This window comes from Schistosoma mansoni (assembly GCF_000237925.1).
Source record: "Schistosoma mansoni, WGS project CABG00000000 data, chromosome 2 unplaced supercontig 0108, strain Puerto Rico, whole genome shotgun sequence".
Classification (NCBI taxonomy): Eukaryota; Metazoa; Platyhelminthes; class Trematoda; order Strigeidida; family Schistosomatidae; genus Schistosoma; species Schistosoma mansoni.
The window spans coordinates 371319-399261 of record NW_017385999.1 but is presented as its reverse complement, the minus strand read 5'-3'; the positions used below and the strand labels follow the sequence as shown (position 1 = coordinate 399261).

The 27943-nt window shown below is 33.4% G+C and overlaps 1 protein-coding gene across 1 annotated transcript; it reads left to right on the top strand.

Annotated features, from left to right (window-relative positions):
• Positions 1 to 1110: 1110 nt before the first annotated feature.
• On the top strand, positions 1111 to 18886 carry Smp_140330 (epsin 4/enthoprotin, putative; the record flags this gene model as incomplete). Its single annotated transcript, XM_018791604.1, has 9 exons — positions 1111 to 1165; positions 1199 to 1391; positions 3717 to 3855; positions 5960 to 6131; positions 7964 to 8227; positions 12059 to 12323; positions 14619 to 14908; positions 16631 to 16772; positions 18656 to 18886. Exons 1-9 carry the CDS (start codon positions 1119 to 1121, stop codon positions 18884 to 18886), a joined length of 1743 nt encoding a protein of 580 aa, XP_018645212.1. The 5' UTR covers positions 1111 to 1118.
• Between the last annotated feature and the right edge of the window lie 9057 nt (positions 18887 to 27943).

The window sequence follows — 27943 nt, the reverse complement described above, 5'->3', positions numbered from 1 at the left end:
TTTTCAGGACGATTGGAAAAGAACGACGAAGTTCCCCAAGGAACCGAAATTTTCATTGTATTTTATTTCTTTATTGTTATGTTGTACCTCATGGTCCCTTAGTTTAAGGAAAGACGACCAGACGCTGCTAAACGAAGCAAGCTATCAGAAGAGTGTTTACCAACGACAAACTCGTTGGGTTTAAACTTCTGGCTGGTCACGTCTTAGGGGCATCACTACCTCACTAGGGGGGAGTGATCTGTAGCTGTAAATAATTCCCCAAAATCAATAGCTCATTAGGTGTACGACATTGGATGCTGACCACGTTCTTTAAGTGGACTTGTTTAACTGAAGGCTTTCGGTCATGCATCCGTTTCAGATCACGTTGCAACTCGGCGTGGGACACAGCTCCTACGTTTCAATAGTCAGTTAAGAACGAACGCCTCTCGATATATTGGTAACGTATCAAATATATCTTTCCTACCTCTTCTCGTCTGACTTCTGATTTCTGTTTGGCCAAAAGGGTTTCGATTATAGAAGGTGCTACTGGTTGCTAATTGTAAAGTTAGAATACTAGTCGTATCCTCAAAACTAAAGGGTAACAGCTTGAAACTGGAGACTCAACATAGCAGAACGGACTGTAGTTACAACTTCTACTCCTTAAGAGTAGTAATGTGCTGAAATTCGCTGCCGACTGTGCTAATCCAAGCGACCTCCCAGGGGGCCTTCGAGAGGAAACTTGACTTATTCTTAAGGACTAAGGATAACATTTTTTTTCATATTATCGCCAATATACCTAGGTTCCTGCCTGTAGGTATTGGTGATCCACTGCTACAAGACAGGGAAGCCCGTTAAGCGAAAGCTTGTTCTATTTTGTTCATAACCACTTTAACCATTTTGAATGGCAGATAAAAATTATGTCCTTTCTAAAAGCAAACCGGTTAGTTAAAACTTATTTGATAGCTAAATTATCTGTCAGAGATTCATAAGTGAGATTAGTGGTGGTGATATAATATCTAGTGCTCTGAGGCACGATAATACATTGAATAATTTGTTTGTGTATATCAAAATCTGTAAGTTGTTGGCAGCGCAGGAATTCAGACTTCTTTTTGTGAAGTTTTCGATGTTTAACTTGAGGCATGCTGCGTGACATAATATATAAGGGAAAGGAATTAGCTGACAAAGTGTAGGTTCTGTTTATTCTCAATTACTTCAGAAGAACTAATATAATGATGAATTACACTGAGGCGGAACTGAAGGTTCGAGAAGCAACTAATGACGATATGTGTTGTCCAAGTGGTCGCCTTTTACAAAAGCTGGCAGATTATACGTATACCTATGAATCCTGTTTTGAAGTCATGTCAACTCTGTGGAAAAGAATGCATTTCGAAGATAGATTCAGTTGGAGGAGAGTTTACAAGGCAAGTACTTTTAGAAAGAGAGCTTTATTTATTCCTAGGTCTGTCAAATGTTTTTAAGATGTGTGTCGTGCTCCAATAAGTTGGTAGGCTATATAAATAATGAATTTTTATACGAAGTCTCTAAGTTTAGTTATTTGTTAGCCATATAAATTATAGTACACTACTGATGGACTGACCTAAACACAACAAAACATGTTGGAAATAAAAGTCCTGAAGCTAATGTTACCTTTTCGACGCTTCACGTGTCATTTAGCCTCACCTTAATTTCGGCTTCACTAAGTTATGAAGTGGGTAGTCCAAGAGACTTATCAATTAGTGACGATATTTTATGTAGTCAGATTATGATTATCTGGTCTCTAAGGTAGCCACAACGTCATCCTTACGCAGTATAAGTGCATTAGTAAACGACTCGGTCTTTGTCTCTGGATTCCCAGGAAACATTAGATGGTCGATCCTAGACAAACGGAACAGTAATTAATGATGCCAAGATCATTGGTGGATGGACGGTAACGCAACTTAAGGCCATATCAATCGACAACAAGCTTTTTGGTAGAATTATTGTCTTGCTTTTTCTTGATAGGCGAAATGGTAACTCCATTCCGACATTTAGGTCTATGCCCCTTGAACCCGTTCTGACACATTTATTTCATATTTGTGACATAAGCTTGGTGTTCAAATCTCACAACTCAGGGGTGTCGTGATACATGTTGATTATCAAGTGCTGGAATTTCTTATGTAGGTTTCAAAGGTTAACAGAGACACCTTGAAATTTCAAAGCTTCCACGGATCTAACCTTCGATTTATCTGTAAATTCAAGGTAATGACTTATGACAATATTTCAATCCTTAATTATATTAACCGTAGTGTACAGTATATCACTTATTCATTTTCTGTTTAATATTGGGATCATTTGCCCTCAATCTCCAGTCTCTATCACTGGCAACGTCTTTAGTTTGTTTTCTAAATATGCTTTTGATTCCAAAACTTCCCAGCTACATTCCAAAGTATGGGATTTAATCTAAGACATTGAGATCTATATATGTTGCTTATATGGGTGTGTTTCGATATTCAGTTGTGGAATTTATAATTTCAAAAAACAAGTGTGAATCAAACAAGAAGCTCCAAACTCAAGGATGTTCAGAAACATATATATCCCTAGGAATTCTAGTAAGTTGCCTAAGGTGACGAATGTGTAATTGATGCGAAAAGTGTATTAAAAACCTAACTCTAATCAACGTTATTCAAACTCACGTTGGTCAAATATCATGCTGTTGGGGTAAACAGGCAAAAGCAAGTGTAATTCATGACAATTCAGATATCACTTTTCAAAACTTGAGGGATAATAATGAAACACAATGACCGAGTATAAGTCCTGATGTTTGACTATAAGTCCCACTTATTTTGTCCTAGTGGAATTATTCATCTACCAAAATGTTCGCAGATAACGTGGTCTTAAGCCTACAACTCAGTAGTTCATGTCATATGGCCTATCCACTAAGACACAATTGACGATCTTAAACTAGGATCCATTAAGAACTTGAAATATATGACCTGGGTTATTGGTTTTAATAGGGTTGATAGAAATCTGTATAAATGAAAGGTACGTTTAATTTGAATCCTCGCTGTTTTCGAAACTAGGCTTTTCCGTCAAAATTTGTTAAGATGTGACAGTGTGAATAATCAGTAACGAAAATATTTAAGTGTGAAAATTCATAAGTTTATTGGACACAATCTTACACATTAAGTTATGTGGCTAATCAGCAAGGGTAATATATTTGTTTTTATACCGGCGTTTTGAGATTTCGAACATTATAAATTCTTTACACAGAATCTTCTATCTGACTTCGGCACTACTCAGTGGATTTGTTTCTGCGTGATAATTGGATACATGTAGATTTATCAGGTTGTTTATCTTGTTAAAGATAATTGCTGAGTTTATCCTCGTATATGTCTTTGGTCAGGCAATTGATTTGATGAATTGATAAATTGGCTAGTAATAACTTCCAAAATATCTATTAAGAAGGTTCTTCAGATTGAGATCTGTCATTGACCACCACATTAAGCAATCTGTCACTATAATAACGTAAACCAACTGATCTACCAGCTTTCTGACTTAATGTACTTCGGTATTAATATCACAATGTCATTCTTACTCCGAATAGTTTCTGGTGTTATAATACAGACCACCAAGTTTCGTTCCATAGTGGGGAATAATAGATCTACAACTTCATGGTGCAATCTAATTTATTGTCATAACTTATTCACAGTGAGATTTCAGTGCTGGTTTAAACGTTTCTTTTTGTATTTTACTTGTAGTCTTTAGTTGTTCTTACCTTTCTTTTGAAAAATGGTTCTGATTATGTGTTACAAAGTGCTCAAGATCATATATACGACATCCGTACACTCGAGTCTTTCCGGTATTTTGATGAGAATGGAAAGGATCAAGGAATGAATGGTAAGCGATTGTTCAGTGCTCCAAAACGTGTTTATATATTATCAGATTTTTATATGATAATTTGCAGAAGAAAATCTAAATACGAGTAAAGCATAATTAAATTGTTAAAACTAGTGAACGATACGACTTATTGTGTATTTAGTATTTTTTACTCACGAATGTTGCTGTTTATTCATATGTCCTTGAGCTACCTTGAATGACTTATTTTATTATTTTATTTAAACACATATACATTGGTACACGAAGACACCAAATAGATATGTGCCACATAAATCATTCGATTCGTTTGAGCCTGGAATACTGCCCGTGTGCCCGAACCGAAGCAGGAAGTTTTCTTAGGGGGCTATATCCTGAGCCTTTGACTTAAAAGTCTAATGCATAAGGCAATGGAGTAACGTTGTGATATGTAGTCTCATGGTAGCCGGTGACTAAAAATAGGTTCATACGCCGTTTGTTTCCTTAGGATCGTGGAGCTCAAGTGCATCATCGGTTTGGAATCAGGGTTTTCCAACTTCTAGCTGGGTCCTCCGTATCCACCAACCCAGTTAAAGTGCCGGACATTCGCTTTTCGTCCTCTTAATTTCGTAAACAACAGTAACGCCGCGAGAAGGCAGTGAATAGGAGTTGCGTGTTAGTGGTTGTATGCACGTGGCCATGTGAGACCGTTTTGAGAGGTAGAGCTATCTCTCCCCACTCTCGGCCGTACCAGGACATCATGCAATTGTTTTTAAGCAGTTCCGTATAATATTTGGTTGCTATCATTTTTATATCCATTTTTTGGAAGATTCTCCCCTTAATAATGGTTTTAATGTACTCTTTATGCAATGGAAAATTCTTTGACAGTAGAATAACTTATAAACAATGAGAAAACATAAGTTGCTCAAATTGCAGTCATCTCCAGTTTTCTTGGTACTATAAAAATTATGGGAGTGCAGTTGATTAAGAATTTTTTTACGTAACTAAAAAGACGAAAATGTACATTGTTTTAAACCCTTTGAAAGTTCAAAAAGATCAACAATGATGTTTCTAATTCATTCATGATATTCTGGGTTAATAAGTCACTATTTTTCCTTAAATGTTACCTAAGATAATTAGTTGTAAAAACTTCACGGATATTCTATGTTGTAATAGATGGCCCAGTTCTGTGACTGTTCTCAAATCAAATTGTTGTCAAGCATCGATATTATAGGTTCAAGTCTGAATTGACTTTCAATTCTCTGTGAATTATGGATAAATTAAACTAGGTGAAAAGTGAAAAAAGTGAAAGTTTTCCACTCAATTATTTCTGTCTGTTCATACGTATTTCAAAGCACGTTATCCGATATTTCCATTTGTCTTAGTAAACGAATTTTGCCGAGTTGTATCCACATTATCGATTACCCGTTAAAAATGTCTTCGTTTATTGATCATGAACAGGTTACAATCAAAATGGATGTAATGTCAGTGCCAAATCGATATTGAGGTTCAAGTACTATTACTGTTTACGTCCTAGCATTTCGAAGGTAGTAAAAAGTATTTATCAGACAATGCAAAGAGTTAGGACGGATTGTCGGTGTTAAAATTCCTCATAATATGAGGATAGATTTTTGAGTGTACCTGTATTAAGCTTGTAGGGCAGTAATTTTATTTCCGTGAGTGTAGCTGAGGGCTCTTAGCGTCAAGGAGGAGTAGGTATTCTATATATTGAGGAAAAATACCTTAGTTACAACTAAAATAAATAAATTTATTTTGTAAATCAGTGTTTTTCACAGATTGATTCATCAATCGTTTGATGGTTTTTATGATGAGTTCACGAAGTACGTGTTTTCTTTGTTCACCTATGCATACCTATTTATACATAACGACACCACTTGTATAATTACCAAGTCGTTACATGTACATATCAGCGTTCTGTTCACTAAGTGACAAAAGATGGACATAATATGATGAAAGCCTTAACATATGTTGAAAACGTTTCGTAGAATGAAAATAAGAAACAGTTAATTTTGTTCGAAAAACAGATATGTTGACTGCTGTTGCTGTGTAATTATATTGTACTTTGTTCAGTATAGAAATGTTCTTTGTTCATATACATTGGTTCTAATTCAAAACATTCATATTATAGTTCGCATCAGAGTTCAAGAAGTAATCGACCTTATACAAGACTCAGAAAAATTACAGCAAGAACGTCAAAAGGCCAAGGCTAGTCGACATATTTACACAGGTTATGGAAATACCAATGATTTAGATCGGGGTTACTCTTCATATAAGAATAATGGAGACTACGGTCAAAGATCGTAAGTTATCGTTATACTAAATATTCGTTCAAATATTCCAGCTAGGTCTTTGAGATTCCACTGAAGACTGTGTTTAGATATTGACTTATGTGTTTCGGCACTAACTGTTTGTTTTCTGAATAAATCCATACTGATGTAAGGTGAGATCTACGGAGGATTAAATATTGTACTCTATAAATCCTTATCAGGCGTTAGATACCATAATATGTAATTTCAGCAATGTGTTTTGTGACTCTAGTAATTAAGGTTAAGACGTTATGTCAAGTAACTTGCTGCTATCTCTTCTCAGTTGAATCAATCAATACTTCCAACACATGTTACCTTTCTTCGAAATCCTTACCTTCGTTAGTCTAAACAAGAATGAATGTCCAGTTACATGCATCATATATATATATATTATTTATTTAAACATATAAATATTGGTACAAGGAAGCACCAGATACATATGCGCCATACAAATCTCATTCGATTTGCTTGAGGGCTGTGATACTGCCCAGGTGCCCGAACTGAAGCAGGTGGTTTTCTTAGGGGCCCACACCCGGAGCCTTTGACCGAGAGATCTAATCCACAAGGCAGTGGAACATCGTGAGGAGATGCAGTCCCATGGTAGCCGGTGATCAACGATTGATTCGTACGCCATTTGTTCTCTCAGGATACTGGAGCCCATGTGCACCATTGGTTTGGAATCAGAGTTTTCCAACCCCCCTAGGTGGACCCTCCGTATCCACCAACCCGGTTAAAGCGCCGGACATTCGCTTTTTGTCCTCTCAATTTCGTAAACAACAGTAATGCCACGAGAAGGCAGTGAGTAGGACTTCTCTGGCAGGGACTATATATTCGCTGGCCATGTGAGAGCATTTGGAGAGGGAGAGCGAACTCTCCCCACTCTCGGCCGTACCAGGGCATTTGGGGGCATATATATATATATATATATATAATCGGTTGATGGGTGCATGATGCATTATGTCGTAATCAAATAACATCAACCATTCGTAATCTATGTGCCAACTAATAGTAAATTATTCACTAATTTTGTTCATTCCTCAAAATTTTCCGTCCTCATTTATATACTACTAAGAATCAATTTGTCGCTGTTCATTCTCGTATTTACGTTATTAGTTTACCTATCTAGCTGGCTTCCATGTTATAATATAGATATAATTTATGGGAAAAGTTGAGTCGGAAATATAAAAGCCGTAAAATCCTCAAGAAATTAGATGTGATTTATTCCATACAGATTTTGTCGCTTCTCTATTTCTGTCAATAAATCAGTGACGACTAAGGAGTACGAGATGGAAATTTTCAAAATACATTAAATATCTACAGAAGTGTTTACTTTTGGCTACTATTGGGCGTGTGCGCAAATCTTTTACATTTACTGGTTTGTTTGGGTTGTGAGAGGGTTTTACGATTACTTACTATCAGAGAATAACTACATATGTCAGCAAATTTTGAATACTTCCAAAATTTTGTAATAAAAATATCTTTTAGCTTACTATTCTGTTACATAATCATGCTAATTAGAACATTAAGCGTGTCATTTATTACTGCGTGTCACTAATTGTTTCTTATTATTTTCTTTCCTCCCTTTTTTTCGGAATTTTATATATGTATGTATGCGAATGCTTACCATATAACTCGGTTCTTGGACCATTGTTTTTTCCACTTTGTGTGTTTATATGTTTCCTCCCTTTGTTCTGCTTTCCGCTCCCTGTATTTCATTGTAAATTCATGCTTGGTCACTTTGATGTCCAACATATTTCATTCATTATGTGTACTTACATATATATGTATATGCATGTGCTTTACATGAATTCTTATATTATTTGAAGTGATTCACTTGATGACTATAATAAAGAAACTTACGTACCCAAAAACTTCACATTTCAATCGAGTGCCAAATCTAGAGTGACAATATCCGAACATAAATCAGACCAACCCCCGCCTAGGTTGGGTAGTTTTGATGATTGGCATGTGGGTAAAGAACGTGGTGTAATGGACGATGTTTTAGAACAGTTCAAAGAAGCATGGGATTTGGCCAAAGAATCTACTAAGGATTTAATTTTCTCCAAAAACCCTCAGGATAATAGATCAAAGTAGGTGGTTTATGTTCTCCGATGAAACAAAATGATCACTTTTTGTGTGGAAAACACCAGTTTTGACTTTTATGCTTCTGTTTTGGTTGTAAATTATTGTATGATAAGTTTTATATAATCTATCGTTTCATAATCATCAAGATAGTTATCTTTCAAACACGTATTATGGAGAAAAATGGGAGGTTGCTACCAGTCACATAGATTCACAGCTTCATGTAGTTTAATCACAGTGCGAACAATCGATAGCCTACAAGGCGTTTAGTTAATTATTGACTAATTTCAACAAACTTAAATAATTGACTAACAATCTGTCACATTAATCGTTATATTAACAACCATATATGTACCTCAATTCATCACAGAATAACTTCTGTTTTCTGATAATTGAAATTATGATTATTAGACTTCATAATCTAATGTTTACCTGAGTGTATCCATCATTTCCATTCGACTCCTCTCTCTCTGTTAACCTTCGCCATAAACACATTGTTTTGATCATTGTGGTTCTATTATGAATCAGTAAAGAATCTAATAACGGTAGGATACTGTTATGCTTGAACTAAATCTATTCCGCGGTAACAAACGAAAGCCAATGACACAATGACACGATAAGCTATTCTAATCTGTTGTCCCAGGCCCCGCTAACTAGATGAAGAAGTCCAAGGCAAGTAGGGGAATATATATGTATTCCGTAAGCAGCCGAGTACAAGCAATCAAATAAGGGAAAAAGTCAAGCGCATTTATACAGCAACAAATTGTCCTTGAGCATTATTAATAAATAGCACACACAAAGAAACAGTGGACCAATAGCGTTTAAGATAGTTTACAAGTGGGAAATATGACGTGAAGGTAAAAAGAGTGCGTTTGGCGCGAAAACAGCTAAATTCAAATTTCCAAAATAAAACTACAAAACTAAGCCATTTACCAAGTAAGTTCTGGGGATTTGACATCCCCAACACCTCCCCTTTTTAGTAACGGACATTCTTTGGGTCCACCTGCATTCTAACTGTCTGTCGCCGTTGGCGCAGTGACCATCTTCGGGACCGTAGATCGACCTTTTGTGTTTCTTCTTGTGTAGGGGCGACTGGCAGATTGAACGTATCTAACAATATATCCAGCGGGATCTTTCCTTCGGTTGTTGGGCGCGCTGGGGCTGAATGCTTGCGTAGTTGGTTTCGATGCCTCGTCCACCTATCTGCTCCTACCTCGACCTCGTACATGACTCGACCTACCCTTCTAACCGCACGTGCTTCGATCCAAGGATCATGGTTTGCTCTGTAGTCTCGAGCGAATACTGGGCATCCAACGTTGTATGTGGGTAGCTTCCGGGACGTGGTTTGCGTTAGTGGTGGTGTGGTTCTCAGTAGCATCACGTTGTGGATAGTCCTCAACCTTCTCCCCATGAGAATCTCTGCGGGGGACTTCTACTCCGGCAGCGTTTCGTTAGGCGTCGTTCTGTAGGCGAATAAAAAATTCTGCAGTGTTTCCGCTGGCGTCCCCTCCCCTTTTGACTTAATCAGAGCCGGGGGATATAACAGATACTTAAACTACTTTTGTCTAACTATCTTTGAAAATTCATTAAAATAATTTAATCAAGCTTGGTTTTTATGTGTGCATCCTCTTCAAACTTGTATATATTTGTCACATCCTAATGGTGTAGTTTTGATAAAACTATTATTTTTTGCTTACGATAAAAAGGGTGCTGATATTAAACCTAATCTTTTATTATCAACAATTGCATACATGTTAGTTATCGCTTTTAAGCGGCTTGTTTTTGTTTGTGTAGCTGAATGTATTTCATTTATTGGGTAGGTTTTTCCTACATGATCTCATATCGACAACTGATAATGAGAACAAAAGTTTGAAAGAAAAATATCGACGCATAACTCAAATACAAATAGATCCTTTGTTCGTTGATTGATTGTTATAATTTGAATACTTATACCTAATTATTTATTTGTTATTGTCTGAACTCTGTAATCCATAAATTGAGATTTTTAAATGCAAATAATCGTAGTTGCAAGTAATTTATATGAGTGAAAGGCTTAATCGGCACAAGCTAAATAAGTTGGTTATTAGTGACAAGATTGAGTAAAGTTTTTACACGGTATATTACTTAATTTATATTTTTTTCCCGATGAAAACTTGAAGGGAAATGTTAGAGTTGTCAGGGATTACATGATTAGTGTCATATTAATTTCATTTGTTGTATTAGTTTAATATAATCGTAATTTTGGTGATTTCTCTTTGTCTTAGCTCTCCTACAAGTACATACTTCGTGAAAATAATGGCTCCTCAAAATATACAGTTTTTTCTAGTACTGTTCAGAAATCTCTTTCTTAAGCTGATTAGAGCTTAACCATATTGGTTATGGACAATAATTAAGAACTTCATGATATAGGTTTAATACTTCTTAAAGTTCATTAGGACGTATTACTGTAACGGTTCGAGTAAATTTAACTTTAAAAATCCATCACTTTTTGACTGTACTTTGATATTGGTGAGAATTTTACTATGCTGAGTTATATAATTTATTACTGACTATTTAACGTGTTACGTTATATACACGAATCAAGTGATACTTGTTGGTCAGTGTCAAAGAGAAAGAACACGATATAACTTGGCATTTCATGACCGATTCTCTTTATTATCATATTCTGTATTTGTCAAAGATTAATTACGCTTTGACTAACTTTTTGTGTGAGTATATTATTAATTGAATATATCCATTACTTAATGTGTACACAAATTTGAGTTAATTAGAGATCATTCGAAAAAAAAATGTGTGACTCTGCTCACGAAGCTTGTTGGCTTCTTAAAAGTTACGTTTTATCATCGATTAGTTAAGTCAGTAAGTAGCGTGTAAGGAAAAAAAGATAGCATTTATCCCCGCGAATTTGTAGCGTGTCCGTTTTTCAATGTTCAGTATGTATGCGGTATCAAACATCTTCGGACATTTTTACGTTCACCTAGTCGGTATATGCTGCATATAAGAGCATAATTCCCACTGAGGATTTCATTGCAAACTTTGACTTACTTTTTTTTCATCCGGCAAATTAGGATGCGCTATAGTGGTCTATTCGAGAAGACATGTATGGATAGCTTTATATGATTGAATTGAAATCTCCATTGGAAATCATGCTCTTATATTCAGTCCTCACCCACTAATTGAATGAGAAAGTGCTCGAAAATGCTGGACACTACACTTTTGTTGGACATTGAAAGGAGGATGGTTAACCTCACATGATAAAAACAAGCAAACTGTCGAGCATGATTATTAGTGGGACATTTCTGTTCATCATTAAGCTAAAGATTTTTTTAAACGAACTGTGGCAAACAGTAAAAAAGTGCAAACGCGTTCTTTGCTGGCCAACAGCATTGTCCCATCTATTTATTTTACTTAATAATGGCTTACCATACAGAATCGTAATATTTCTTTTGTTTGTCACTACTCAGTGTCGTTTCCTTTAATTGGCATAGAATTTAACAGCTGTTTTCGTTTTTCTTATAGGGTTTATAAGGTTCTTATTTCCGGTGTGTGTATATGTGAATATGCGTAAACGTCCAAAAATTTTCATAAATACTTCATTATTTATGTTGTTATTCGTTAGTCGTAACGTCCTTAATCGTTTGCATATTATTTAGTTAGTTATTTTCATGAATAACCATTCAACTGCTTTATAATGAAATTATTTTCTCTTTATTTACCTTCAACCCCATTTTAGTTATTTGTAAAAATAAATATTTTTATAACTAAAAAAATAATTGTCGTTTACAATAAATAACAGTTTTATGCACTTCATTTATGTATTTTTTCAATAACCTTCAAAGTGAGTTCAATCCACGAATGGTTTCTGAAGAGGTGTACGAGTTCCCATCAAATGCTGTTGAATCCGGTGGAACATATGAAGCGAAAACTCAGTCATCCTATGGGGATTATTCTGCACAGAATGAATTTTCATCGAAAAATCATTTTAGATCCACCAAATGTAATAGTGTTGATAGTCGTGTTAATAATAATAATAACGGCGACACACATGCATCACAGTCTAATGGAAAATCTCTGGGTCAAGTTATTGTGACGCCTAGAAATCAAGTATGTTATCTTACCTAAGCTTTTAATATGTGTATGTATGACAGCTTTTGTGTTCATTGTTGACTCTTAAAATAATACCGTAGTGAAGAAAAAGAATCCACATGAGGCTCGGTAAAAAAAAATACCAACTACCGTTTTCCACCTGCTGAATCTATGCTGTCGGTTATTACGTTTCTCAATAGACAGTTTGAAACCCGCTCAATCATTTTAGCTACTTATTTTTCAGCTGTTGCAAGACAACAATAAATTCTCCTGCTTTAGATTTGTTTGGACTGATTTTAATTGTGTATAGTAACTGTATGCACCAACAAATTTTTATGTAAAGCTTATTACTTATGACGATGCTAAATACTGGAATGCTCAAATGAAGATACCACAATTCCTGACAAATTTTCTTCCCAGTCTTTACTTTGAAATTCATGCATCATATTTATGATGAATGGGAAAAGTGGTTGTAACAGCTAAATTAGTGGAAAGTTTTCACAATTGAAGATAAGATAAATTTTGACTATTGAGACACTTTTTATTAGATATATCTCTGAATAATTGCAATTCGAGTGAATGTAAGAAATTTGATGCAATGTTGAATCATCACTGTCATTCCAACATAGGTTTTCTTCCAGTTGTCGATCTCAATCCTCATCTTCATTTGATATCAGAGCGTATAGTAACGATGATTACACTGAAGTTTAATAAAATATTATTGCTTTAAGCGAAGTTTATTTGAAAAATCTCATATATATATATATATATATATATATATATATAGTGATTCTGTTCTTGTGTCAGTTTTTTATTAGCTACGGCTTATCGGTAACGTGACTGTCTCCCTTTGTTCAATGATATAGAACTTCTGTTAACCAAATAACTCCAATCTGATGTCTATAATTTTTTCCACTTTTTTGTATTCAGACTGTTATTGTTCCGTCATATTGCTGTTTTCTCATGTTGCTACTAGTCAAAGCTAGTGTTAATAATAATAAGAGTGATAATAATAATAATCCTGTATTGATTATTCCATCCGTCCAGTGGTCGATATTTGTCAACTATGTTAGTTCTTTCACATTGTTCAGTGTTTTATATAAAATTCTGTTTATTTTTCTTGTCTGTGTATACGTGTGCGTGTATGACTATGTACAAAGTTTCTTTGTGAATGAGGCATGCTTATAATTTTCAGTTGTAAGTTTATCTACTTTTTCATATACTGTAGTTACACTTCAGATTTATCTATACGTGATTGTTATCTCTTAGTGTGTTTCTTCGTGATGTGTGTGCTTTTGGAAATCTATGAACTTGATAAAAGTTGCTAGTACCACTTACGAATAAACTATTCGCTGTTTATTTTTCTTAATTATCTCTCAATTTAGATGATTAAAAAAAAGTAGTTTTCATATGGTTGTGCACAAATATTTAATTTATAGAAATATTTATCCTTATGAAGATGTTAAAAATTGGAATATATCAAATATTTTATCAATAAATCTTCACAGAACACTGTGTTTGTTTATTCATCACAAAGTTGACAGTATGTAGGTTAAGTAAATAATTTTAGCTGTATCTGTCAGTCAGTGAGTTTGTGCAAAGCTGGATTGATCAAAATATGATTGCTCACCATCATCTACATCGTATGATATCTGGAGCGTACACAAACCTTCGTAAGATTGTAATAAACCATATTACCAATTATTGAATTTTCTGGTTGAGTTCGGTATTAATCGTTAATCATACTATTTGCCATATATGGTGAATTCGTCGTAATAGTTGCTACTATCTATAACACTTCTGTAACTGTTTTTTTACGTTTTAGTGTGAGAATCCTTGACTCTTTTCATCGTCTTTCATACTTCAGCTATGATCATTCATTATTGATATCAGGTTGGCTTAGCGCACATAAGGTACTACCAGTATCTTTCACCTGGTAACTTCACATATGAGTGGTGCTTCCAAGATATTGATTACCGAATATCCTTAGTTTAAGACAACTATACAGTAAAAATCTTGATAATACAAGAAGTGCAATGGAAAATCTGAACGAAAATTACAATTGGGATAATAGGATATTGCCGATGTTTAAACGAAATCGACAATCAATACGTTTAAAAGATGTTTGAGTATTGTGCTTCCTGTATTTTTCAACATATAGTTAGGATGATTAGATAATCGTAATAATAGTGTTTGACATGACTTTTTAATTGCTAACATTATCAATAAAATTGATCACAACTAAGCGTTCATTTTTTCTTAACAGCTACAAATATTTTGGATTAATTTCCTTTTTCTATTTTCTGCGACCAGAGTACTGAAAAGAAAGACAACATAAAGCCAAGACCACCATCCTGTGATTTATTAGATTCATTTAATAGTGGTAATAGTATCACTAAATCAGATCAAATGATAGATCTTTTTGATGCAATATGCGATTCACCAACATCAACTACAACTGGTGTACACTCTCAACGGCAACAGCCAGCGCAAATGGAATTTAAAGTTAATTGGCCTAAAGATGTATTAACACCATCAGGAGTATCTTTAAATACCAATTCAGTTCAAAATCATGCCATTACACTGTGTCAAAATCCTGATAAGTAAATTTAATCCTATTGATTATAGGTTAAATGCTAAGCGTAACTGTACATTTTTAATATATCTCGTAATTGCTTTGATTATTACATGCAACCGGATCCCTTGATAAATTTAAATAGAACAAAAACAACAGGGTTTGCTGAATAAAATGAATTCATTTTATTTCGTGGATTCTCATTGGCTGCATACAACTCAAAATTACAATTAATAATATAAATATGCTTTTAATTCATTTTTGTTTTGGTTGTTTGGATCTTCCTGCAATTGATCAGTCGCTTATTGGCAAATGTGCATCCAGTGTGTGTAGTGAACAAAAACACATGTGAGGACAATCGAATGTATTTAAGCACAAATTACAGACTATCTCACTAAAATCTGATAACCATACAGTTAACAGTTAATTTGCAAAATAACAATCAATTGTCTCAATCTTAACTGTTCCTTCTGCAAATATCAGTCCATCTTCTCTAATTTCATTATTCATGCATTTTCATACCGAATGTGCTTCGTTCCTGTTCTTTCCTTATCGATCTTCTGCCAAAATACATTCTATGCTTGGCCATCACCACATACTACTTATGTGGATATAAGTAACCCACACCACATGCGAATCACCTCGACATTACCTTAAATCACAAGCATTATAAGCAAGGATGGATGGTGGTTAGTAGTGGAGCCCACGACGCGCGTTTCATCGTGAATTCCACTGCTAGACGCCACCCACCTTTGCTTATAATAAATATAATTATTAACAAATGTTTAGCATACTTTAGTTTGTGAAGTTTAGATAAATGTTCTAAACGTAACCAAAATCATTATAATCAGAAGAATAGGGATACAAAGTGTATGAATAAACATAGTCAAGATCGATGAGTATTAATATGTTGGGAAGTAATAGTTAGGGGGTTATGTAAGGTTAGTGAAATTAATAAGTGATTAGGTAATCACTTAACATGATAAAGTAAACAAGTATGTGAACATCAATCAGATTATGTAAGAGATGAATATCAGGAGACGAAAGAATAATAAAACGTTGGGGACAGAATTGAAAAAAGAATTAAGATTGACAAAGGTTATTAGACAAATATCCAGTCACAGTGACAGGGAAAAGCTAATCAAACTTTCTTTCTGTATACATAAGTTAGGTCGGAAACGTTTGATAGCAATCGCCTCTGCAAACCGGAGTAAGATTAGTGTTTTTTTTGTCTGTTGATTATTTTGAAAGGATCACTTACATTCACTTCGTGTTCACTATCGAGGTGTCTGGAAATTGCACTTCCATTATTTTTCCGTCTTATACTGAGATCGAAAACATTGAATTGGCCATCTCTTTCATATTCCACTGTAAACGTTATGTTGGGATGAGAGTTGTATAGATGACTAAGAAACCTACATTCATGGTCCATATCATCACAGATAACGAACGTATCATCAACATATCCGGTGTGGTATGTTGTGTTCTGGATTTCGTGTTTTATTTTCGTTTATTCTAGGTTAGCCATGAAGATGTCGGCCAAAATAGACCCTAATGGTGATCGCATTGTTACTCCATTGGTTTTTTTGTCTAGATGATTGTCGAATCGGTAATAATTTTCTCAGCTTACTTTTAGGTAAAGGAAGTAATTTAGATTGTTCGTAAATAATATTCACAGTTTCTTCCAGTGATATACTCTGTTTAAATTTCTCTTCATTTCACTTTTTTATTTAAAAAAAATGTACCCCAGTTTGCTAGATAATGAATTTGGTGATTTCACTTCAGCATCATCTGTACAGTTTCCTGTGAATACTGGTTCAACAATTTCATCACTTGATGGTATCTTTTTTTCCAACTTTTCAAATACTGAGGCTTGCCCATCCAATCAAAATGTAAGCGATCATTGTTAGATAATATTGACTTGTGTATAAAAGGGATCGCAACGATTGCTTAGTCTGTAAAAGTATGTGCGATATCTTATAAATTATGTATTAACTTTCGCCTACTTTTTCAAAGATGAGTTATTTATGACATTTCAATTACACACTGTTTTAAACCAAAGGAACTGTTATATAAATACACTGTGACTATGTATTTCTTTAAATGATCAGAACGTGGTATAAGTTGTTTATTCTGACCCAAATCATATTAGTATCTGAATCAGAGTTGTTATTCGTCCATAAACATGGGAACAGTACTGTCTCATCAGTGTTCATGTGTACTGTCTTCAGTCTTATTACCAGTAGTGTTAATGTTTGTAGGATATGATAGTAATTGATAAATCTTTTCAAACAGCAAAAGTAGGTGTAAGCGAATTATTTAATTTTGGAAGTGTGTTATAACACATTTTCTTCCGGTAAAGATTTTAAAAATCAACAGTTCATTACCACAAATATTTGGCCCATGGTAGTCATCGTACTTCGTTACATGGTTTCTGACATGAAATACCATTAGACGGTTATCAAACCTATGTAATGAAGCTTGAAGTCCTCAGGTAGTTTCGCTATGTTTGTTTTGTTCGACATTTTTGTACTGTGATACTCTTTCCTGATTCAAAGAGTCAGTTATATATCAGAAGTTTTTAAATTTATCTAAGTAATCATCAATCCCCATTTCCTGTTTACCGGGTAAATACTACTTATCTTGGAAGTGCAGAGGCACTTCTTGAATTTTCTACGCCCCCCTTAAATGGCGGCAGTAGTAGTATTGTGGTGGACGCTACTCACAAGGTTGCTTGCAAGTAGTGTGTTACGGGACGTGGCCTCGAAGCTGTCACAGTCGTCAAACAGAGGGAAGTGTTTCAGTACATCAGGAGAACGGCGTAGGCAAAACATTTGAAGACTAGACGAGAATGCAGCCCGGAATGTGGAACACACAGGAAGATGCGAATGGATGATGGAAGAATATGTATATGTGTTATATAAAGACTTTGTTATTTCGCCCGATAAACATCAACTTCTTCCTCTGTCCATTACATCGTTTTGCAGTAATAGTTAGTAGTTTGGATGAGCTGTTGATTATACAGCACTTATGAAGTAGATTTTAGAGACTGTGTCGTCTGTTAACATTCTTTCTGATAGGACTTATTCGAATTCATTACTTATTAACTTCCATAATGTTTTCAACACCAGATACATTCGTGTAAGCTGGTTTTCAGTTGAGATAGCTTTAACTGCCTCCAGCTTAATACTTATGGAAGTGAATAGGATTTTGAGGAAAGGCAATATTAAGAAGCAACTTTAATAATTAATTAACGTTAAGGATACCTTTCGTAATTGTTCAACACCCTTCTATCCTGTTAGCTAGCGATTAGTAAAGAGAGTAATTTCGTCTTTTGATTGTGCAGAGTACCTTATTGGGGTCCGTGTGATTATCGTATCCAGTGGTTAAAGACTCTGAGTGACACAACTCAGAATGTTGTTTGTTACGGATGCATGCCTTTAGATCCTAAGTTCCTTGAGCATTTTAAGCGGTTTTTCTAATCGTATCCTCTATCACTAATCTTTTCTACTACTAAGACTGACACTGTCACTGATTGTAATACTCTAACATCTCTCTACTCTGATGTAATGTAATGCATATATTTGTCATACTATTTATTTTTACCAGATCATTTAACTATTTGTCATAGGGGTATGTACACATTGATTTTTAACGATAACCTTGTTTTTATTCACACTAATCAAGTCACCACAAATCAGCTGATTGTAATCTTTTCTTTTATCTGAGTGTTTATAATTTATGTTTCACTGTGCCTTGTTTTTTCTCTGACTAGTCTCATCAAAACAAGCAAACTGAAGAATTCAAACAACAACAACAACACGTGGTTCAATCCAATCCAACTTCACCATCCAAATCTAAACCGATAAACATTGGCAATACATGGAAAGAGTTAGGATCACTAAGTATTGATTTAGATTCATTAGCAAAACCGGAAAAATACGGTGCGCGAACACAAGCACCAAGTCTACATCAATTGAAACAAAATCAGCAGCGTGTTCAATAATAAATGGTTTAAGATGTATACCGTTTTTTTGTTTCTGATTGTTTGAAAAGAAAAATAATAGATATAAACAACTGATAGGAAATCATTTAACCACGTTTTGGAAGCGAAGTTATCTTTTATCCTAATACTTACTTATATCTACGACGAGTAATGGTATTGATGAGGATAATGATGATGACATTTCATAAATGTATTTCAGCTCAATAAATTGATCTTCCCTTTCTTCATTCTGTTGGTTTTTATTCCACATACTTACATTGTTCTTACTAATTGACTAAACTTAGAATGAGATGGAAACTAGTTTACTTACTTCTGTTATTTATTTATATGGTTTCATAATTTGTGTTTATTTTATGTAAAAAAATGTGTATCTGTGTATGTATGATTGATAATCTTGTATGTACTTGTATGCCATATTTGTCCGTTTTTCTGTATGTACAGAAATTTGTTTTTTTTCTTTTTCTAAGAAAAATATTGGTCTTTCAAAATAGTATTTCATCTTCAGAACTTATTTACCCTTTAAACATTTTAGTACCATTCAATGTAATTGATTATTTAAATAATATAATACATTTTATTCCATTTTATTTTATTGTTATCATTATTATTTTGTAATTTTTAGTTCAAGCTTCTGTGATTATGTAACAGTGAGTGCTGAACATTTCATTCTTTGTTCATTTCAATTCGAATGTTACATATACACACATGTATTCATGAATATATATATTTATAGGAAAACGGTTAAAAGAAAATAATTTAATCATAGGATCAATATGATTCGAAGACAAGAATGTGCCTTAATTTAATTTGTTTACTTGTTTTATCTTTGACTTATTTTTAACATATCCAACTTATGCTTCTATTCAATGATGATTTAATTGATACTTATCTATCATTATTTGTTGTTTTGTTATAAAAAAACGACATTGTCTATGTTATGCTGTGATTAATTTGTATAATTCATTTGCATACAGTTACACACACACACACACACACGATAGTGGGTTATCGAAATGTTTCTTGTTTTTGCTATATTAGTTTGTTTTAATTAATCCTTTGTAAAAGTAAAGAAAATAATAAATATTATTTAGTAATTCTTATGTTTAAAACCATTTAGAAATTTGAATAGGCATAGTAAATTCATTGAGGTCTTCTGCCTGTAAATTGTAGAAAGGCCTCCATAAATCTCGACAACCAAACAGATTCGTAAGTAATTGTATGAGATTCCTCATTTTTACCGTCTATGTAGGCCATCATGGATGGTGTCGATCTCTATGTGTTACTTGTTTTTTGATTTTGCTGCCATTTCAATCCTCAATAATTGTGTTATATACATAACACCTCATGTTGACTCTTTTTATTAAATAAAAAACAATCATTATGGGATCATATGAAAATACTACTTAAAATTTAATCGGTATACTTCATTTGCCCACTAAATAAATAGAAATGGTCGGATGTGATGTTCTTTGTATAATGGTACAGTCGAATAAACTCAGCTAATTTAGCCTATGTAGGTGAAATTGTTGTAATGAGTTTGGATATGCATGGAAATGACGTTTACGGTACTACATAAAAGATAAAAGCTTAACTGCGAATTTCCTTGTCGGAATCCATTAGTATGGAATGCTGACAAATTCATGGAAAAAGATTCTCCTTATGGAGTGTTAATTACTAATTGTAACCTTCTGTGGATGGATTTCTTGTGGAATTGAGATGTTTGCTTTGACTAATCACTGAGTAGTGGCCAATTTCATGTTTCTCTAGTCCTTAGCTGATTGAATCCTATCCCTCAAGACTACAAATATACTGTGCTGACGAGAGTCAACCAGGACAAAACCACGAAGGGTAGTCGGCGTAAGTGAATGGTAAACATTTATGCGGTTGAACTGATTTACGGCGTTTGCATTTTACGAGCTCGATTTGTATCTTTTTGTAACTTAGTTTCATACAAGAGCCTATTTATACGCAGACTGGTGCGGGTATATGTGACATGTCTATTAAATCGATTTAAGGTAAATTAATAACTGCAACCAACTGATGTTTTACCTTACAATATATGTATATGCAATGGAAATTACACTGGCATTATTTGACAAATCTGTATTACGTAACTTTCTGTACAGCTTTACAAGAATTTGCCCCTGAAAGGAAGTGATGACGAATTTAATAACCTATATTTCTAATATGGCCGTTTGACTTAGATTTTTCAATACATGATTGTTTTTTAGTAGAGCCCCCACATACCCTACTACGGCCGAGAGTGGGGAGAGTCCGCTCTCCCTATCGAAATGCTCTCACGTGGCCACGCGTATATAGCCTCTGCCAGGGAAGTCCTACTCACTGCCGTCTCGTGGCATAACTGTTGTTTACGAAATTGAGAGGACCAAAAGCGAATTCCGGCGCCTTAACCGGGCTGGTGGACACGGATAGTCCACCTAGGGGAGTTGGAAAGCCCTGATTCCAAACCATTGGTGCACATGGGCTCCGGGATGCTGAGGGAACAAATGGCGTATGAATCGATCGTTGGTTACCGGCTACCATGGGACTGCATCTCCTTACGATGCTCCACTGCCTTGTGGATCAGATGTTTAGGTCAAAGGCTCGGAGTGTTGTCCACCAAGAAAACCACCTGCTTCAGTTTGGGCATCTGGGCAGTATCATAGCCCTCACACAAATCGAATGAGATTTGTATGGCGCATGTATATCTGGTGCCCCTTTGTGCCAATATTTATGTGTTTAAATAATAATATAATATTTTTAGAAGAAATCTAAATACATCCTGTTATAAATAGGAACTGATCTCTGACACCTTAATTTTACTCTCAAACATTTTATCTTATTCACTTTAAAGTGTCTTTGAATTACGTTGCCCTCAAACTCTTGTTAGTTTTGTCACTTTTTTTACTTTACATTGAATGATAACTATCAAGGGAATCTGTTTTGGCAGCAAATTACTTTCAGCAAATCCGCTATTGTACGGAATATGTAAATCTATTTTGTCATCAAAATGAAGTTTCAGAAGAGATTATTTAACTGTGGCAGTATTATATATATATATATATATATATATAATATATACTCTTGTACTTTTGTAGATCTGCATTCACTGTTCTAAAATTAGCTGATATAAAATTTATTTATCTATATATTTCTATAAAACGTTTGAGTTGCCATAGTTACGTTTCAAATGAAAACAAACAAACAGTTCACTACAATATTCTAACTATTTTAGTTTAAAAAAACCATCAGTTAGGAAAAACTAGGTCATTAATCGTTTTTCGCACAGTAAACAAAGCAAGACATGATTCTAAAAAAAAACAGTTATAAATAAATGCAACTCGAAATTCCTGGAGTTTCTTATGGTACTTTAAAGTTTTTAATTACTTAAAAATTTATTTTTTTCTCGGATTATTTGTTTTACATTTCAATGGACTTAATGAAAATCGAAAAATGGCTCGTAATATAATGTACTTAGATTTAATTTATTCAGTGAGTTGAGTGTAAGTGGTTTGGACGCTTGTCTGAACAGTTTATTGAACAGTAGTCATAAGCGCATTCCAGTGCTTAAGTTTTCACACAATAAATAAGATAAAGCTTGCAAGTAGATTGATTAGAAAACAAAATTTCTAGATGATTACCACAAAAGTTTTCTATTCATTCGCATTTAGTTACATTGTAGAAATTCGAAGGTTTAAAGATAGATAAAGCTCAAAATATTTGGAACGTCTACGTTAATGGCAACCAATATATTGTTTGGTATTATATGTAAGGTAATATACTTTAGATTTGATCTCTTAGAAAAATTCTTGTACGTTTCTTATTAATTTTTGAATATTAAAAAGTTTATCGTCTCGTATGCATAAACTAGATATATCTATAATATTGAGGAAACAGTTTCTAAAACCTGGATCATTGATATTCTTTAAGCAGCTCAACGAACTAGTGATAATATTATCATTTATGGTTTTAAAAAAATCTTTATACCAACACAACTTCCAGCGAAATTTCAAATGTTTTGGAAGTCATTAATTTACATACAGATAATAAATTGTACGATATCCCAACTTCTATCTAATTCATGATCGATAATTCTATAAACATGTCTAATGCAAAATGAATAAAGATGAGCTTATGTAAAAAGGGTCAGAGAGTTGACCGAACAAAGAAAATGTCATCACATTATTGACGGGAAATCGTCATGTATAACAACAAGTATGATAGAAGTGTGTATTCATATCAGTCAAAATACATTTAATGTTCACTAAAGCATTACAGGGTTTGTACACTAAACTGATTTAAATAATAAACAGCCTTTATTATTTTGTATTAGTGATAACAATTTAGTTTGAAACTGTGCAGTAAACTATTATCTTAAAAACTGACATTAGAACCAAGAGTATTCTCCATTTTAATTAAGCTGTTTTATTCAAATGAGAAAAATAGGTCTTTTGAAAGATTATTGATTAATTCTCATAGATTGACTGTAGCAAATATAAATTAAAATATTTTAGCAGTTTATATTAATCTGTAAATGTAACGTACATGTAATGCCTAAAAACACAATCCAGTAATTTCAAAGGGCGTAGTTTTAAGAAAATGAAATATTCATTTTAAAGTTAAGCAACACAAATCAATATTTCGACTATAAATTGACTAAGTCTAAAGTTACACAAGATGAAAGATAATTTGGATCTCTAACTGAAGTCAATCCAGAGAACAAGATGTAATAATGTAACTTGGACAATGGTTTTAATCCAGAACTGACATCAGCTATTATGTTACTGAATAAGTAAGTAACTTCACTTTAATTAGGATTTCACTATAGAACTACAAGATTTGAACTTCTTTGGTAAGATAGTACAAGAATTATACACCTGTTTTTGATCCGTTCATGTTTATAATTGTTCTCCCCTTTCAACATCATTATGTATTGAAAAATGTAGTCAAATATAATTCATACCTACATAAAAGTGTAGATAAGAAATTGTATGTTTTTTTATTTCAAGAAAGTATTTTGACCTATTTTTAGCAAAAAAATGTTACAATAGAAATTATAGTACATCATAAACTATTCACATTAAGTTTTAAAAAGTCAATACTGAGTTGAATATTATTGATTTGATTTGGTTAATTGATTGGTTGATCTAACTTTATACAACTTATCAAAGGTATGTACAAAATGAAAGAAAGAATGGAAGTGTTTACTTACTGTGCTCAGGTGCTTAGATCGTGTAAACAGTGCTTGCTTACGTATATATACATAATATATATATTTATAGGTAGTAGAAACAATGCAGTGATTAGGTGACAAACGTTTAAGAGCCTATTAAGCAGTTATTACTGTAAATTGTTCAAGTCAACTTTTGTTAAATAGACGCATTTTTCACCATGAATTATAGAAACGCTACGTGTTTTTACCATTTCTGTTGATTAATATTTTAGTTTTGAAAGGTGGTAGTATATGGTCAATTATACTAATTAGGTTAAATTTACCTAAAAGTCTAATACTTTAATACAATTCTGTTTTCCTCTTGATCGTTGAATTCAGTCGATAAGGTAATTGAGTTTCATATTATTCAGTTTAGAAGTATAGGTTTGTGTAATCAGTTATGATATATACATTTTTATTAGGGTTACCGAGTTTACTTGTCAAGAGTAGGTGAGTTCGAGTTTAAGCGTGATACCTACTGGTGATAAAAACCTAAATGTTTTAGAGGGAAACTATGGATGCTGGTAAACATCATGTGAGTATATATACATATATGTATCACGATTGAGATTATTGATCACGAGGGTACCAAGTATCTTTTGTAAACAAAATACCTTTCACAGATATGTTTATGGTGACTACCAAAATTTACCATTTATCTTATGTGTTAAGCTGATTTTAACAGTTTTTGTTGAGATGTTAGTAATGATAAATTTTCAGCAAATTCATTCCCAAATGATACATTTCGGTATAAATATATTTTAGCTATTCGTAGAGATGTTTATCTTTCTGCATTCACATTCCTTAGTTTATCCATTATTTTCCACAAATTTTTCCATATTTTACTGCCTTTGAATTTAGGTGTTACTAAATCTCCCATTTTTACTCATAGTTTATAGGTGGAAAATACATATCTTTCGTTAGAGAGTTTTCATTGTCAGTCATTTACTAACTGAAGTAAACATTGATTCTGTGGTCCAAAAAGATAATGAAAGCGTTTCAGTTACAGCAGTCAACTTAGAGAAAAGGACATCAGAATCTATCAGGACGAAAAATATTCTTCATTATTTTCATGTTTAATTAAATCATTTAATTTTTAAAAATACGCTGTATATTCGTTTGTTTAACAAATAACAACATTCGAAATCTTACTTGGTCAACTTCTAGTTCGATTATCGGATGATCTTAATCTCATGTTTGTGTTATTTCTAGTTGTCCCTGATTTCCTTAATTATTAAATGTATGTGCATTCCACGTGCTTGACTGACTTTTTTCCTATTATTTTCTCTTCTAGATTCTTATACACTATTTCTCTTACCCCTTTGACACATAAGCTGTCTTCGATTTAGACGCAAACCTACTAGAAGCTGAACGTTACAGATGATCCTTTGTTTTATAAGTAACGTTGGCATAGGATAGTACAAACAAGAAAGCAAAATTAACCTCTCTAAACTGACTGACAATAGCAAATCTTTTAACTAGTTTCAGAGTGCAAAACTCTCAAATGCATATAACAAAATAGACTGACTACAATTGAATTGCAACTGCTTTTGGTAAATTGAAACTTTCACTTTGTAACCGTAAAAAAATCTCCAAGCTAGGAATCAATGCATTAGATAGTAGGTTGATGAAGTAGAAAACTTCATACTCCCGAATTTTATTCGTTTTATTATGAAAAAACTAAATGAATGGATTATTCTGTTACTAAACCATTCAGGATGCTACGTTCATACTACATTATGGTCTGAAGTTGGTCAAAAACGGATATTTAGAAGTTTATTTCAGTAATCACAAATTGGCTGTTATCTTTTTATATTTCTGAGGCTCACTGATATATAATGTGCTGTATGGTGAGAGGCTAACCAATCAAAATTCTAATTTCGATTTTGTCTTTTCCTCTTCCACTTTCCTTCCATAGTTCTGTGTCCCAGACAGGATCAATTATACACTTGACCAGCACCACTGACATTGAGCTGACATGGCTAAGCTCGAAAAGGTCTTCTATTCCGAAGGTTTTTTTCTACCCCTTTCCTTCAGTTCAAAAAGTTGGCAGTTAGCTTCTACTATTATTATATTTTAAACATAAATGGGTTTATATAGAAACCTATTGGACTGCATCAAGCCATAATATGAACACGCAATTACATATAAAGGAGAAAAAAACGGCTGTGAACATGGAATCCTTTGAGAAATCGATTTGCAACAAGATCGAAATAATAAGTAGTATACTAATAGTGGATTAAATGAAAGCTTACGATACTTAGAATATGTGTACTTAGTAATCCAGTTATTTCGTAATTATAAAACAAAAATATATTAATAATAATAATAACAACAATTCAAAAACCATTTCGAACTTTCACAATATATAACGCAGCGTGATATAGGGTACTTAAGAAGTCATTTGTTGTCAATTAGTGTGTTATCGGTGGAGTCGATTCTCAATATTTTATTGGTCAACTCGATTACATAACATGGATTTATGATTTCAAAAAAGCTGAACAGTTTGGAGTTTTAAGAAGAATGATCCAAAGTTTTTTCACCATAGTGATACACACTTTAATACGCTAAGCGCTACTGAATACTAATTCGCTTTAGTTAAATGGCCTAAAGTAAATTTTGTTTGCAGTTAACTCAATTAATATGAACTTTTGATATTGGTTATTATCGAAGATCAATAGAGGTAAACTCCTCCTCTAATATGTTGGTCTATTAAGATGAAGGTTTAAAATTGAATTTACATTTGAATCCTAAAATCATCCGCACTGTTAATGAAGTGTGTCGTAACCAGCACCTTTGGTTATATTTCTGTATACTTAGTTTGTTTGTTCTATATGTTAGATTTCAATTTCATGAAATATTTCATTCCAAGCTCTAACCTTAATCATACTTTTATTTTCCATCGTGTATGCTAGTTAGAATGAATTATTGATTATAGCTTTATTTAAGAAATAAAAATGTGTTCATATGATGAAAAGTCAACTAATCCCTGTAGAATTTGATAAATTACTTGACACAATGTGTTATTATTTAAAACAAATTAATTACAGAACTTATGATGTTGTATAACAAATACTTTTATATTCAGTGAATGAACAAATTTTAAATGACATTTATACAAAAGTTTTAGGTTTGAAATAAATAAATAAGTTTAGGATAGAGTTTCTTTTCGAAGCATAGGTATTTAGGGTTCCATTGAGTATGAGGTTCCTGGTATATTCAGTTGATGATTTCAGAGTTTAAACTTAATATAGATCGATTCATGATCTCAAACAATAACTTGACACTTTTTCGATGTTCCATGACTTTGAACATTAATTCAGATTTAAGTATTTGCTACTTGAACTTTTTAACATAGTGGGTCAATTAGAAAACCTCAAATGATAAGTGCACGTGACTGCCTAAGAAATGATTTTGCTTCCTTAGGGATGAGCTAAAACTACTAATAAGCTTTATTTCGTGGGGGTGAGATAGATTTTTATACAAATGAGTGCACAAACATGAATTCCTTTAGCCAAATACATTTTCTTCTTCATTCTTCTTTTCTCTTGAACAGATGTGCTCATGTATAAGAAGAGAACGTATCAGTATCAGCTTCCGGCCATACCTCTGTACTAAAATATTGATTTTTTAAACAAATCCATAGATTTCTGTACAAAAATGGAAGCATACGAAATGTAAACTCAATACAGCGCTTGATAGAAATGTATACTTGTTGACCAACCCTCTCCATTCTTTAAATCAACATAGGGATATTAGTGATTAAGGGTATTATGAAACTAAATGAAAGGAAACCAGAAAAACAAGGGAAATGTTTGCAGTTTTGTAGAATACAGTCAACTGAT